This window comes from Hypomesus nipponensis, chromosome 25 (genome assembly GCF_054491055.1).
Source record: "Hypomesus nipponensis isolate SF chromosome 25, ASM5449105v1, whole genome shotgun sequence".
Lineage (NCBI taxonomy): Eukaryota > Metazoa > Chordata > Actinopteri > Osmeriformes > Osmeridae > Hypomesus > Hypomesus nipponensis.
The window spans coordinates 4,652,501-4,666,513 of NC_140385.1; the positions used below are offsets into that span (position 1 = coordinate 4,652,501).

Below are 14,013 nucleotides of genomic sequence, written 5' to 3' on the forward strand. Positions count from 1 at the left end.
CAGTCCATCAGACTTCCAGAACGGTCCCGGGGACCTGCTGGCTCCCCCCAGCACCTGGACCAGCATGAGCACCAGGACCAGCCAGGATCAGTTCGGACCTCCCCAGGACCTGTGTGCGATGGCGGCCCGCGGCAGACTGGGGGCCCTCTGCTTCATCAACCCACTCTTCCTGCAGCTGGAGGTAGAGGCACTCTTAAAGGGACATTGCGCGCAAATCTCGAACTTCGAAACCTTTCGACCACACACAAAGCCTCACCCCCCCCAGATGACATAGATAACTGCCTACTACAAAGCTTTCTCTTAACAATGACAAACGTATCTAACATATCAAACTCTAACCCCCCCCCCCCCCTCTCCAACCCTAACCCCGTCCGCTACACCAGCTGACACAGCAGGCCGCCCAGGGAGTATCGAACAAGCGCCACCGTTTCAAACGCAGCATGAGGGTGCGTGTGTCTACAGAGAGCTCTCTGAACCTGTCCGGGGGGCCACGGCCTTGCTCCCCTCCCCCCCCGGAGCCGTCTGGGGGGGCAGAGAGGCTGCTGCCCAGCCCCAGCCCCCATAGGAAGGTCCATGCTGGGGCAGGGCTCCTGAAGAGGACCCCGGCCCTCGCCCCCACCTCCGTGGAAGACGAGGAGTGGGCGCCTCGTCCGCCGCCCCCGGTGAGAACGTTCATCACTCGCTTTCTCTCTCTTTCCTTTTTCGTTCTTCCTCTTTTTTTTCCCCCTGACGCACACAATTCTCTCCATCACCCTCTCAACCTTTGTATTATTATTAATAATAATAATAATAATAATAATAAATTGTATTTGTATTGCACTTTATATTTAAAGTAATCTCAGAGTGCTACATTCTTAATTATTTTTTCTCTTTCTCTCTTTCGAGTACTCTCTCTTGCCTTATCATGCACTCATTTACCCCTCCGTACCCCCCCCCCCCACATCCCCCCCCCCACACCCCCCCCCCTCACCCAGTCTATACCAGACCTCCAGGAGGAGACCCCCCAGCCGCTGGAGGACGAGCCCAGCATCGAGATAGCCTGCCTGGCCTTGGAGGGCCGCCCGGCCCCCTCCCTGGCGGAGCTGGACAGCAGCAGCTCCTTCAGCAGCCTGGAGGACGAGTCGGAACCGGAGTCGGAGCCGGAGGAGGAGGAGCCGGACGACAGGCCCCTCACCAGGACCAACTCCAAGCAGCGCCCCCCGCTGGTCCGCTCGCACGGCCACGGCGGCCTGCACCGGATGAGCGCCGCCTTCGTGTGTTTCTTCGCCCCGGAGAAGCGGCTCGCCCGGTTGGTGGAGGAGCTGTCGCGCGACAGGCGCTCGGCGTTCGGCGCCATGGTCCTGGACTTCCTCCAGAGGCAGAGGGAGGAGCTTAAGACTCTGCTCATGTCCTATCCCGCCTCCATGTCCTCCTTCTCCTTCTCCGCTTCCACCTGCTCGTCCTCGTCCTCGTCGGGCCTGACCTCCGTGGGCCTGCTCCAGGGGGTGAGGCGCTTCCTGTCCCAGGCCAAGACCTTCCTGCTGGACAGTGGCGAGCTGGAGCCTCCCATCGACACCCTGGTGCCTGAGAACGAGAAAGGTAAGGAGGTTCTGGATGTGTCAGGGGTAACTGGACCTGGGGCCGAATGACACACATCGTCCGTGGTGCACTTTGTTCCGGTTGAATCGACTTTGAATCGTTTAGGCGGTTGCTGTTCAACACACACAAGGCCTAGCTGCGTATTTAAGTCTATTCAATAATGCATGACCGGGACATAATTATTATTGGATACTATTAGCAAACATGTCAATCAGATTAGTCTGTGGCTTGGCAGGGTATTGGAGAGAGAGACACAGACAGAGAGAGAGAGAGAGAGAGAGAGAGAGAGAGAGAGAGAGAGAGAGAGGGGGGGGGCAGACATTTGATGAGAGGTAGACTAAAGGTGTCAGTGAGAAGGCAACACACACGTGTGTGTATGAATCTGTGTGTGTGTGTGTATGATGCATTTTTTCCTCGTATTACTAACGCTTTTGGAGAGCGTTAGAGGGAGGGAGTGTGTGTGTGTGAGAGAGATATTTTGAGAGAGAGTGGAGGGGAGAGAGAAAGAGAGAGAGAGAAAGAGAGAGAGAGAGAGAGAGAGAGAGAGAGGGAGAGAGGGAGAGTCAGTGTCCGGAGGTCTGACTGCTTGCTGATTTATCCTCTATTGCGTCGGTGGAGGCATTAGCATTTTTGTTTCTCCCCATCGTTCATCATAAAAGATATCACAGTCCCACGCTCACTTGAAGAGCAGCACGATTCTGTTAGACCCATACGGGAGGGAGGGAGGGAGGGAGGCAGGCAGGGAGGGAGGGAGGGAGGGAGGGAGGGAGGGAGGGAGGGAGGGAGGGAGGGAGGGAGGGAGGGAGGGAGGGAGGGAGGGAGGGAGGGAGGGAGGGAGGGAGGGAGGGAGGGAGGGAGGGAAAAGAAAAGGAGAAGGAGAAGGAGAAGGAGAAGGATAAAGGAAGAGAAGGATGTTTAAAAAAAGAGAAGAGAATAGATTGAGCGGAGGGAGACACGGAGAGAGGGAGGGAAATAGTGAGCATAGAAGGGAGGGAGGGTGGTATTGATACTGAGTAGAGATTGAGGCTGTGGGACCACATCTCATAGAGTATATGCTGGCCTTCCTCCTACTGGGGAAACACTACTCTGTAATAGCACAGTCAGTCCACACAGTGTGGCACTGTGTACGTGCGTGTTCAAGCAGGTGTGGAGTGGGAATGTGTGCATACCGTAACAGTACTATTCTGCTTCGAGACTTGTGTTACTTACTGTAAAAAGTCTCACTTTCAACCATTGTTCTTTATAAACTGTTACTCTCTCTCTTCCCCCACCCCTCCTCTCCCCCACCCCTCCTCTCCCCACCCTTCCTCTCCCCCACCCCTCCTCTCCCCCACCCCTCCTCTCCCCCGCCCCGCCCCTCCTCTCCCCCTCCCCTTCTCTACCCCCTCCTCCCGCCCCCCCCCCCCCCCCCTCCACAGACCTGGCCTTGGAGAAGGCCATGTTTGGCTGTGTGCTGAAGCCCCTGAAGGCTCAGCTCTCCAGGGGCCTGGCGCTCCTCCACCGCCTGGACGGCACCACCCAGAAGCTCACCGACACCCTCCACCGCGACCAGGAGGGGGCGCTGGAGCGCCTGGGCGTGCAGGTGGGGGGGAGGGGAGAGAATGTGTGTGTGTGTGTCTGTGTCTCGTCACCATGATCTTCAAGATCCATGGACTTCACCTCCACATCCCTCAGTCCACTTCGTTGTCCCCCGACCCCCTAACACTCGTTCCACAGCCGTGTGAGCGACCAATGAGAGAGCCGGGTGTGTGCTGTGTGCAGGTGGGGGTTCCGGACGCCCGCGGCGTGGAGCGGGTGCGCCAGAAGCTGGCCCTCATGCAGAGGACACACTCCCCCATAGACAAGGTGCTCCTGCTGCTGCAGGTCTGCAAGTGCGTCCACAAGGCCATGGGGTCCTTACACGGTGAGCCGGGGGTGCCCACCTCGCTGCCTGATCCAAAAAGCAACTCAAAGCAATCTTAAATCAAAAGGGTTATCATCGATAACAGTCGATGACTATCATTTCATCTACGCCGAACGTGTATTCATGTGTTGCTTAGCTGAGTGTTTTCAATAAACCTGAATCTTTGATTTTTCTACAAAACAGCCTGGTACCAGTAACTGAGCACCTGCTTTTGTTGTCCACTTCCTCTCAGGACAGGAAGTGAGTCCTGAGGACTTCCTGCCGGCCCTGTCCTACCTGATAGTGCAGTGCAACAGGCCCCAGCTGTTGCTGGAGGTGGAGTACATGATGGAGCTGCTGGAGCCTTCCTGGCTCACTGGAGAAGGCAGGAGACACCGCACTACATACTACCACACTACCACACTACCACACTACCATACTACATACTACCACACTACCACTCTACCATACTACATACTACCACACTACCACACTACCGCACTACCACACTACCACACTACCACTCTACCATACTACATACTACCACACTACCACTCTACCATACTACATACTACCACACTACCACACTACCACACTACCACACTACCGCACTACCACACTACCACACTACCACTCTACCATACTACATACTACCACACTACCACACTACCGCACTACCGCACTACCACACTACCACAGTACCGCACTACCGCACTACCGCACTACCGCACTACCGCACTACCACACTACCACACTACCACACTACCACACTACCACACTACATACTGCCATGCTGCTATGTTCTACAATGCTACCATACCACCACACTACATACTAGCATATTACATACTGTCATGCTACTATTCTACCATGCTAACATACCACCACACTACATACCACCATACTGCCATACTGCCATGCTACCATAATACCATGCTACTATACTTACTACTATACTAACTCATACTTTCACCTGTGATTATTGTACCAGTGTGTATCTTTTATTTGTGTTGTGGTTTAGACAGCTTAAAATGAGGTGATTATAGAAATATATCACACACACACTCACACACACACACACACACACACACACACAGCCAGGTGGTCTCATGTGTTGGTCATCTCCTCCAGGAGGGTACTACCTCACCAGCGTGTACGCCAGCCTGTGTCTGATCCAGAGCCCTGAGCTGGAAGAGCTTCCCCCAGGCTTCCTGCCCCAGGAGGCCCAAGACCAGCTAAGGGCGTGGGGCTACAGACGCAGCCGAGAGGCCCAGAGCCAGCACCGCAGCCTGCAGAGCCAGGTCAGACCGCCATCACACCCAGGGAGAGTGGAGGGCAGTGGGCCGCCATCGGCGGTCACTAGCCTCTTGGAGCTAGCCCCCTGGAGGAGTTTTTCTGATTTTTGTTTTGTTTTGTCGTATTTGGGGGGGGGGGGGCATAAGGTGGTGCACTATTTTTAATTTGAAACCCAGATGTTTCCAAACCCAGCATCCAAGTGTTCAGTTCTTGCATTAGAGGTCCAGGTCAAAATAAATAAATAAACCCTGCATCATCCTCAACACCTCCACCACCACCCACACACCAACACTAAATCACACCCTCCTCGACCAATCAGGCGCTTCGTTCCTCTCGCTCAGCCTCCCCTCCTTCCACTATCTCAACCCCCCTCCCGGATTTCAAAATGCCACAACCTGCTTGTCACAGCCGCGGTTAGCTTAGCGACCAGACCGCTCGTCACGTGGCCATCTCTCTCCCTTCAAATAGCAGATCTAACTCACCCTGCCGCTAGATATCCACTGATACTGGCTGAGATCAGTCAGCTAAGTGCTATGAGGGAGTGGGCGTTCAGATAACATGAAATTTATTGAGCAGCAACCCACTGAAGCAGGCAAACACAATATGCACACGGACAGTGAGGAGCACAGTGACTCTGTAAGTTTTGCGGCTTTTATATTTTTTATATATATATTTATATATATATGAACCTGTTGATGGCAGACTGTTTTTTTGAGGGGCGATTATGTCTGTGAGAAGGTTTGTGTGTTTGTGAGAGAGAGAGAGAGAGAGAGAGAGAGAGAGAGAGAGAAAAAATTGAAAAAGAGAGAGAGAGAGGGAGAGAAAGAGGGAGAAAAAGAGAGAGGTAGATGGAAAGTGGATTTCTGTATGTACATGTATTTTTGTGTGTCTGTGCATGCACTAGAAGTGTGTCTTAGTAGAAGTGTCTGTGTGTGCACTAGAAGTGTGTCTTTGGAGAAGTGTGTGTGTGTAACAAGTGTTTGAGGATGATTAGAGAAGGGTAATGGATGGCTGTGTGTCTGTGTGTGTGTGTCTGTGTGTGTGTGTGTGTTGGGGGTTCAAGTGTGTGTGAATGAGTGAGTGTTTTGAAGGCAGTTTGTAGGTGGTTCTGCAATTATGTAACACAGTTCTGTACTGTACTGAATCTGGGCAGACTTGGTTTGGAGACATTATAATCTTGCTTGTTGGCATCTGTTGATGAGAAAGACATTTTATCCAGACATTTAGCTTGATGGAGAAAGAGCATGTTGTTGGACCATTGTGATAATTGTGGTTTTATAAAGAGGGCTATTAAGTTTAGGATGATGAGTTGACATTTAGTCAGTTAGCTGAAGGCACTAACCTCATGCTGTTTCACGTTCTCAAGCTGTTTGGTTTGTCATCTCTTTATGGAGGTGTTTCCTAGTTCTTTATTTAAAGGTTGAGTACGTAACCGCGTACAGGATTGTAACTTTTTCTTTGTATTTGTGTTTTGCCATCTGTGCCTCATCTCTTTCGGTCTGCCTCCCTCGCTTTCTCCCACTCTCCCTCCCTCCCTCTGTGTGCATTCACGTGCCTGGTGCGCTCACATGTCGGCCTGTCTGCCTGTCTGCCTCCCTACCTTTCTGTCTCTATCTGTCCCTCCCTCAAATCCTCCTTTGCCCATCCCTCCATTCCTCCCTCTGTCTTTCCATCCTTCTGCACCTCCCTTTCCTACCCCCATCCCCCCATCCCTCCCTCCCTCCCTCCCTCCCTCCCTCCCTCCCTCCCTCCCTCCCTCCCTCCCTCCCTCCCTCCCTCCCTCCCTCCCTCCAGAGGTGCGTTCGGGTGCTGTTCCAAGACGGCGAGCGCAGCGCCGTGCGGACTCTCCAGTGGCGCGCAGGCGAGAGCCGCGACGTCCTGGCCCAGCTCTGCGCCGCCACCTTCGGGGTCTCCGACCCCCAGCACTACACCCTGTACTGGCGCAGCGGAGGGGAGATGCGCGCCCTGCCCACCCAGGCCCAGCCCCAGGACCTGGCCAGCCACAGCGAGGGGGGCCCCTCACTCTCCTACCTGAGGACGGACCACGACTTCAGCAAGATGCGTCGGCTCACCCGGGGGGGAGCTGTGGACCTGGGGGAGTCGGTGTGCGAGGAGTGAGGGGGGGGGAGGGAGGGAGGAGGGAGGGAGGGAGGAGAGAAGTGTAGAGTTTCTCTCCCTTCTTGCTTGCTCTCTCTGTCTCTCGCTCTCTCTGGCTGTATTTCTCTGGCCGCGTCCACTGATAAAGCTGTTTTTTGTCTCGTTTGTAGCCCCTGGAGATGTTGTCAAACCTGCAGCCCCTTTGATAAAACCTCGGTTGCATCTCAAACAGTGCACTATGCCTCCTTATCGTACACACCCCTCTATGCTGGCTATGGGCAAAAGGGACTATCGTGTAAAAGGCAGTGCGCCTAGCCACATTGTCAGCTGTGGTCAAATATAGTATTTAGGGGCTATGATATGTGGTGTACTTCCTGAGAGTTGAGAGGCTGCCGTTTGGGCCTTCAAGTCTCTAGAGACGGATGTGTGGTTGGTTGTTTTCTCTTCGCATCGCCCCATGTGTGTAAAAAGTTAGATCCGGGGTTCTGAGTCAGCTGTCAAGGGCTCGGGGCGGGGGGGGGGGGTGTCTAAATATGAGGTCTTTGGGATGTACAGCATGACTGCTTTAGGACCAGAGGTCGAGAAATTATAACGGTATTTTAGGCCGACCGGGTGATGACCAAACCTCAATACCAAAGTGATGTCACAGGCCAGAGGCATAGGATTGTGTGTGTGCAGCTTAGTGGACAATCTTTGTGTTGAAGATGGACTGGGGGGGAGGACAAGGCAGAGATAGACGTGCAGAGAGTTAACAAAACACTGTTCTTTCGGACGCCATTTTGTGATGCTGTGGATGTTGCTCTGCCATGTTATGGGAATGACGCTTAACATGACAGGTTTGGGTTTTGATCTTCACGATCTTTGATCGTCTGTGGCTTCATTTGAGGTTTCTTGTCGTAAGATTTTTCGCCAGCAGAATGTCACTGTAGATACATTTGTCATATTAAAAAAAACACTATTTTCTTTGGGGGGTTTTTTCTCTTAAATATTTTTAAAGCAATGAGGTTGCTTAACCATTCCATGATGAGGAGGGCGGGCTTAGAGGAAGACAATCTGAACATTGCCAATAAACCTGGACCATGTCTTACCTCTTGGTGATAGGTTGAATGTAAAGTCAGTCACCAATTATTGGTGACTCCTGCTGCAACTATACTATTGGTGACATCCAACTGACTGTTCAATTAACCTTTAATGTTACTATCAATAACAACATACTATGTTCTACGATTGTTCAAATGTGGGAAATAATAATATTATAAAATATTAAATAATATTGAATATGGATGAGACATTTGAACAAAAGTAAGTCTTTTAATGGAAATAAGTGATTTTTTTGGACAGATCAAATGGCATATTTTGAAAATTACTGCATGCAAAAATGTTTTCATATTGTGCAAAGATTCTGAGAATGTGGTATGTGATGCTGCATGTGTTCCGTGTGCTGAATAAGGCAACTTTAAGGAATTCCCTCTTTCTTTTTGAATGTAAAACACATTGCTGTATTTTTGTCCAGTAATTTCAAAATCGCAATAAAATTGCAGTGTATGTTCCCAACAGTGATATCCTGTGTCTGTTTCCTGTGTTCCCTCTGGTGTGTCTGTCGACTGGTGCATGTTGGGATGGGCCCTAGAGGGCAGCAATGTGCGTTATCACTTCTTAATCCTGCTTCATCCTGTTTCTTGGTTTGTTTTAGGCAACACAGTCATGAAACAGATTGAACCGTCAATTTTTTTATTTGACGTAAATCATAAATTCCCACATTCGTACTGATTCAGCCTAGCTTTGTTCTCTATCACAATAAAGCTATTAACTCAAGTCAATCCACTTGGCATTTCATATTTTTTTGTATACTTCAGACAATAGCAGGTATGAGTAATAAACAAGTTGTTGAAATGATTAATAAAAACAACTGCCCACCTGCATTAGTCTCAAGATAAACAATGGGACATTTTTAGAGCTGACATTTTGATGGTTGATAGAAAAACCAATCATCTTTTCTTGTCATGACGCCAACAAAGTGTTAATTATTGCTAAGGCTTGTTCCTATTTACATCCCAGGATAAAAAATATGAATCAACAATCTTGAAGATTCTATACTGTCTTGTTTCAAGCCTTACATCAAAGTACCCTCTCACCCCTACCCACTATCCTCCCACCCCTCTCTCTCACTCCCCACTATCCTCCCATCGCTCTCTCTCACCCCTATCCTCTCTCACCCCTCATCTCCCTCTCTCACCCCTACCCACCATCCTCCCATCTCTCTCTCCATCCTCTATCCCCCCCCCATTTACCTCAGTCTACTTCACCCCTACCCCAAGCTTGGCCAGAGCGCCTACACCTTTCTCCTCGTATTCGGCCCTGCTGAGCCAGAAGGACTCCTTGTCCTTCATGATGTTGGCCAGCACCGCCCCGCCCATGAACACCATGTGCTTACGCCTCGGGGGGTCCTCAATACGGATCTTGAATTTCTGCAGGAGGGAAAGAGGGAGGAGGGAGAGAGAGAGAGAGAGAGAGAGAGAGGGGAGCTCAACTTTCTATAATGCAACACTATGTTTCTGCTGATGAATATCAGCAGTGTGTGTGCACGTGTGTTTGTGTGTCTGCGTGCACGTGTGTGTGTGCGTACGTGCGTGCGTGCGTGCACGTGGGTGTGTGTATGTGTGTGCATGTGTGTGGGACCTACAGAGAGCTTCTCAACGTCCCCCTTCAGCACACTCTCCAGGTACAGCTGCTTGATCTCTCTCTCCAGTCTGGAGGGCAGGCCCGGGTACATGGTGGTCCCTCCTGACAGCACGATGTGCTTGTAGAAATCAGCCCTGCACCCAGAGCCAGTGTTAGGACACGCACACCCTTCAGCTGCATCACAGGCCCCTCGTATCCAACACTGCCGCTAATGTCAACAGTTACGGTGGGGCCATTTAAAGGACAGTTTCAGAAAATTCGTTACTTCAGATTACGCAGCTTTTCGATCACCATCAATTCAAAATGTGCTGACCGACGTATCGCATCTTACTTTAGACAGACAGATCTAGATAGATTGCCGTATTATTACCAAAACATTCATTTAAAACTCCATTAAAAAATTACCTGAATTAATAAATCATGCAATATTCTTTTAAAACAAAACTTGTACATCGCTGTGTAGCACGCCATGTTCTCGACCTTGAAAGTTGACCAGTCAAAAGGGGCAAGAGAGAGAGCGTGACCTCTGACCTGAGGTCAATGTCTGCGGCCTGGATGGTGTTGAAGAGCAGCTCAGCCACGCCCGCCCCCTCCACGTTGATGAGGTGGGGCTGAAAGAGGGCCTCAGGAGCCCCGAACCTCTCTCCCCCCACCATCACCATACGGCCGTCAGGGAGCTGGGTGGGGAGGGGGGCAACATTGGTTAGCTAAACACAACAATGTAGCTAAATATTTTTTTTATTTTTTTATTACATTATGAACATTGTTGTTTTTATTATTATTTCATTATTATTTGTATTATTGATAAAACGAGTACATTTTTAACTGGCTAACTTTTTGTATTCACTTTGTCGTGTTAACTTTGGCATTTGCCATGTTGCTGCGTTAGCACTTTGTCGTCGTCAAAAACTCGCTAGTCGCCAGCTTGTCGCTAGTAGCCAGCCTGTCGCTAGTCGCCAGTCTGTCGCCAGTCTATCGCTAGTCGCCAGCCTGGCTGTGGTTACCATGTATGACTCCACCAGCACGGTGGTCTCCAGGGCCAGCTTCTGCTCCTGCTCGATGTTGTAGCCCACGTAGCACAGCTCCTCCTTCAGCATACGCACCGTCTCAAAGTCCGCCGAGTGGTTGAAGGCGTAGCCTCGCAGCAGCAGGAGCTGAGGGGCGTGGAGGGAGAGAGGGATAATGGATGGATGGATGTATGACGGGATAGACGGATGGATGGATAAATGGATGATAAATAAATGAATATCCCATCTGGAAACAGACTTTATAATTGAATATCATTTTGACTAAATATGTATCCAGAACAAACAAGTTGGGAACGGGATGGGGGCGCACCTTGATGAGGTAGCGCGTTATGTCACGTCCTGCGATGTCCAGCCTGCGTGTGAGGTGGGGCAGGGAGAAGCCCTCGTACACAGGACAGATGTGGGTGACCCCGTCCCCCGAGTCGACCACCACACCAGTCAGCAAGCCTGGAGACGAGACACCATAATCATTCACTCATATTCATATCAGCCTCACCCTTCCTTCTCCACCCCTCACCCCTCCTTCTCCACCCCCTCACCCCTCCCCCCCCTCAGCCCTCCTCCGCCCCTTCTCCACCCCCTCACCCCTCCTTCTCCATCCCCTCCCCCCCTCAGCCCTCCTCCAGCCCCTCAGCCCTCCTTCTCCACCCCCTCAGTCCTCCTTCTCCACCCCCTCACCCCTCCATCCCCCTCAGCTCTCCTTCTCCATCCCTTCTCCACCCCCTCACCCCTCCTTCTCCACCCCCTCATCCCTCCTTCTCCACCCCCTCACCCCTCCATCCCCCTCAGCCCTCCTTCTCCATCCCTTCTCCACCCCCTCACCCCTCCTTCTCCACCCCCTCACCCCTCCTTCTCCACCCCCTCAGTCCTCCTTCTCCACCCCCTCACCCCTCCATCCCCCTCAGCCCTCCTTCTCCATCCCTTCTCCACCCCCTCACCCCTCCTTCTCCGCCCCCTCAGCCCTCCTTCTCCACCCCCTCACCCCTCCTTCTCCGCCCCCTCACCCCTCCTTCTCCACACCCTCACCCCTCCTTCTCCGCTCCTTCACCCCTCCACCTCCTCACCCCTCCTTCTCCTCCCCCTCACCCCTCCTTCTCCACCCCCTCAGCCCTCCTTCTCCTCCCCCTCACCCCCCCTTCTCCACCCCCTCAGCCCTCCTTCTCCTCCCCCTCAGCCCTCCTTCTCCACCCCCTCCTCCCCCTCACCTTGGGCGTAGAGTGTCAGCACGGCCTGGATGGCCACGTAGATGCCGTGGAACTTGTACTGCTCGAACATGACCTCCGCGATCTTCTCCCGGTTCTTGGTGGGGTTCATAGGGGGCTCAGTGAGGAGGATCTGGAAGTCGGGTGATGGAGGGGTTGGGCGGTTATGGGGTCGAGTTTATGGGATGGTGTAGAGGTGGTTCAGAGGTTTGGGGTGGTTGGGGGGGGGGCAGGTCAGGAGGGGGCAGTAGTACACATGGATGATTTAGCATCACAGTATTGTAGCAATGACCACAGTACAGTGAGATTTTATTTTCAAGGTAATAACAATTCACCTTAAAACAAAAAAAGGGACCTGGAAATATGTTTCAGCACTGACAACGTCCCAGTATCACGACACCACAGCATGGCTCTGAAAGACCAGGCCATGCGTGGCTCCCTGCCCCTGGTGGAGGCCTAGCCTACCTTGCAGTCGGGGGGGTCGAGGTTGAGGCGGTCGGGGCCGAAGGTGTAGTCCCACAGGTGGATCATGTCCTCCCAGCTGCGCACCATGCCGTTGTCCATGGGGTAAGACACGTCCAGCATGTGGCGACACTCACTGGCCTCGTCGCCCACCATCAGGTCCTGGAGTCAGGGGTCAGAGGTCAATGGAGGGTGTTTTTTTTTTTTTTTTGGGGGGGGGGGTCATCTAGGAAGGCTACCTTGTCTTTTAGTCCTCCGAACCCTCTGTCGCCCAACATTAGGTCTTGAGGTTTGGAGGGGCAAGGGGGTTAGAGGTCAGGAGGGTGGGGTGGGGTCAACTAGGAGGGATACATGATTTATGTAGCCTCCACACCCTCTGTCTGGGCGTCAGCTCACCTTGATTTCAATGTTTCCAACTTTGATGGTGGAGCGCAGCAGAGGCCGGCCCACCATGGCAGGGAAGATGTGCTCGGGGAAGTTGGAGCCAGCGAAGCCGCACTTGACAAACTGAGAACCAAACGGAAACGAGACACAATGTGTTTGGTAATGAAGTTAGATTGTGCCTTCGCCGTGGCAGTTCTGGGAGGGGGAGGTTCTGTTTCTTGGTTCCTCTGTGTCTCTTGTTCTCTTTTTTGATGTGTCCGTGTAGACCCACGCTGCAACATGTGATGTTACTTCTCCAAAGTTATTTTTTCGGTTTCAGTCATTTGGAACTAACCAAGTAATGTGTTTTATTGGGTTACGTGTCTTGTTTTCTCTTAAACTGCTGGCCTGAAAGTCTTGAAATGTCTCAACTTGTCTAGCGTAGGCCTAATCCACATTCCATAGCCTGGAGGTGAGCTGGAGACCCCAAGAACTGGCCAGTAAGTTAAAAAGAGTTAGAAAGAGATACTATCTATTTTTGTTTAAAAAATAATAATAATAAAAACGTTTGTGTTTACAATTGACTTCAAATCAACATTCACGTTGTGAATAAAACATGACATTTGAAGATCTGGAAGTTCAGCTCCTCTTCCTGGTTTAGTAACTCGACCAATGGCAGCTCACACCGGCACAGTACCACCATGTATGGTTTGAAGTATGATAGGACGTGTCCAAACACATGTGTACTTTCTGCAGATACAGGCGCACCCACCCCTCGCTGCCTACCTGCCCTGGCTATTGCTACAATTGCATAATAGCTTCACTAGCATAGATCTAGTGTATAATAAACGTTTTATAATATAATAACACACATTCGTTTACATACATGTTTGCACAGCAAAAACAAGGACCTGCATACTGGACTTGCATCCATTGCAAGTAGATGGAGACGTCATAAAGAATACGTTCTAACAATAATAGGATACCCTTTAAATTATGGGCACGTGACGCAGGCAACGCAATTTCACAGAACAAAGAAAAAAGAAAAACGAATTCACTGTGTACAGAATTATCACCTCAGTTTGAAAACAATTATTACTTACAGTTATAACTTACCCCCGTCCCATTGTCACAGACAACTACTTTTCTTCCCTCGCTGTCCATGTTCCAGTGATGCTGGAGACCACCTCAACTCCCTCGACAGTCCGCCAGGTAGATTGTGCGGTAACAATTTATATTTTAGCTTTATCTATTATTTCAAAACAATCATGGAAGTTATCGGGCTAGTATGCAAAGTTGTGTTCTCTCTCTTTCTGGCCGTGGGGGTGGGGTTACAAGAGAGATAGGTGGGTGGTAGTTAGATGGGGGTGGGGGCGGAAGGTTTTACAGGTATTTGTGCGAGTATCTTCCGACTTTGAATATT

The 14,013-nt window shown here is 51.2% G+C and overlaps 2 protein-coding genes across 3 annotated transcripts in view; one reads left to right on the top strand and one right to left on the bottom strand.

Annotated features, from left to right (window-relative positions):
- The window catches only part of rin1b (Ras and Rab interactor 1b), a 13,257-nt gene extending 6,383 nt beyond the window's left edge, over positions 1–6,874 (top strand). The window contains exons 6-13 of the mRNA XM_084691892.1: positions 1–181; positions 384–662; positions 975–1,578; positions 2,997–3,160; positions 3,340–3,481; positions 3,714–3,845; positions 4,592–4,761; positions 6,551–6,874. The exon at positions 1–181 is cut by the window's left edge and continues 10 nt beyond it. Coding sequence (XP_084548018.1) covers positions 1–181; positions 384–662; positions 975–1,578; positions 2,997–3,160; positions 3,340–3,481; positions 3,714–3,845; positions 4,592–4,761; positions 6,551–6,874 — 1,996 coding nt within the window. The remainder of the gene's footprint in view (positions 182–383; positions 663–974; positions 1,579–2,996; positions 3,161–3,339; positions 3,482–3,713; positions 3,846–4,591; positions 4,762–6,550) is intronic.
- A 2,248-nt stretch (positions 6,875–9,122) lies between these two features.
- LOC146221921 (actin-related protein 2) lies at positions 9,123–13,913 on the bottom strand. 2 transcript variants are annotated; one of them, XM_084691616.1, is made up of 9 exons: positions 13,707–13,913; positions 12,624–12,734; positions 12,231–12,389; positions 11,769–11,898; positions 10,874–11,010; positions 10,540–10,689; positions 10,067–10,212; positions 9,537–9,669; positions 9,123–9,321 (listed from the first exon to the last, which is right to left on the bottom strand). In XM_084691616.1, exons 1-9 carry the CDS (start codon positions 13,752–13,754, stop codon positions 9,151–9,153), a joined length of 1,185 nt encoding a protein of 394 aa, XP_084547742.1. In that variant the 5' UTR covers positions 13,755–13,913; the 3' UTR covers positions 9,123–9,150. The 2 variants fall into 2 exon arrangements, with proteins under 2 accessions (XP_084547742.1, XP_084547743.1); XM_084691617.1 differs by having other exon boundaries at positions 13,694–13,763.
- Between the last annotated feature and the right edge of the window lie 100 nt (positions 13,914–14,013).

Excerpts from the sequence above, each read along its gene's own strand:
- LOC146221921 (XM_084691616.1), bottom strand. The coding sequence starts at position 13,754 with ATGGACAGCGAGGGAAGAAAAGTAGTTGTCTGTGACAATGGGACGGGG. Across the intron at positions 12,735-13,706 it reads TCTGTGACAATGGGACGGGG|TTTGTCAAGTGCGGCTTCGC; the intron begins GTAAGTTATAAC and ends TTTGGTTCTCAG. Across the intron at positions 9,670-10,066 it reads GCCGCAGACATTGACCTCAG|GGCTGATTTCTACAAGCACA; the intron begins GTCAGAGGTCAC and ends CTCTGGGTGCAG.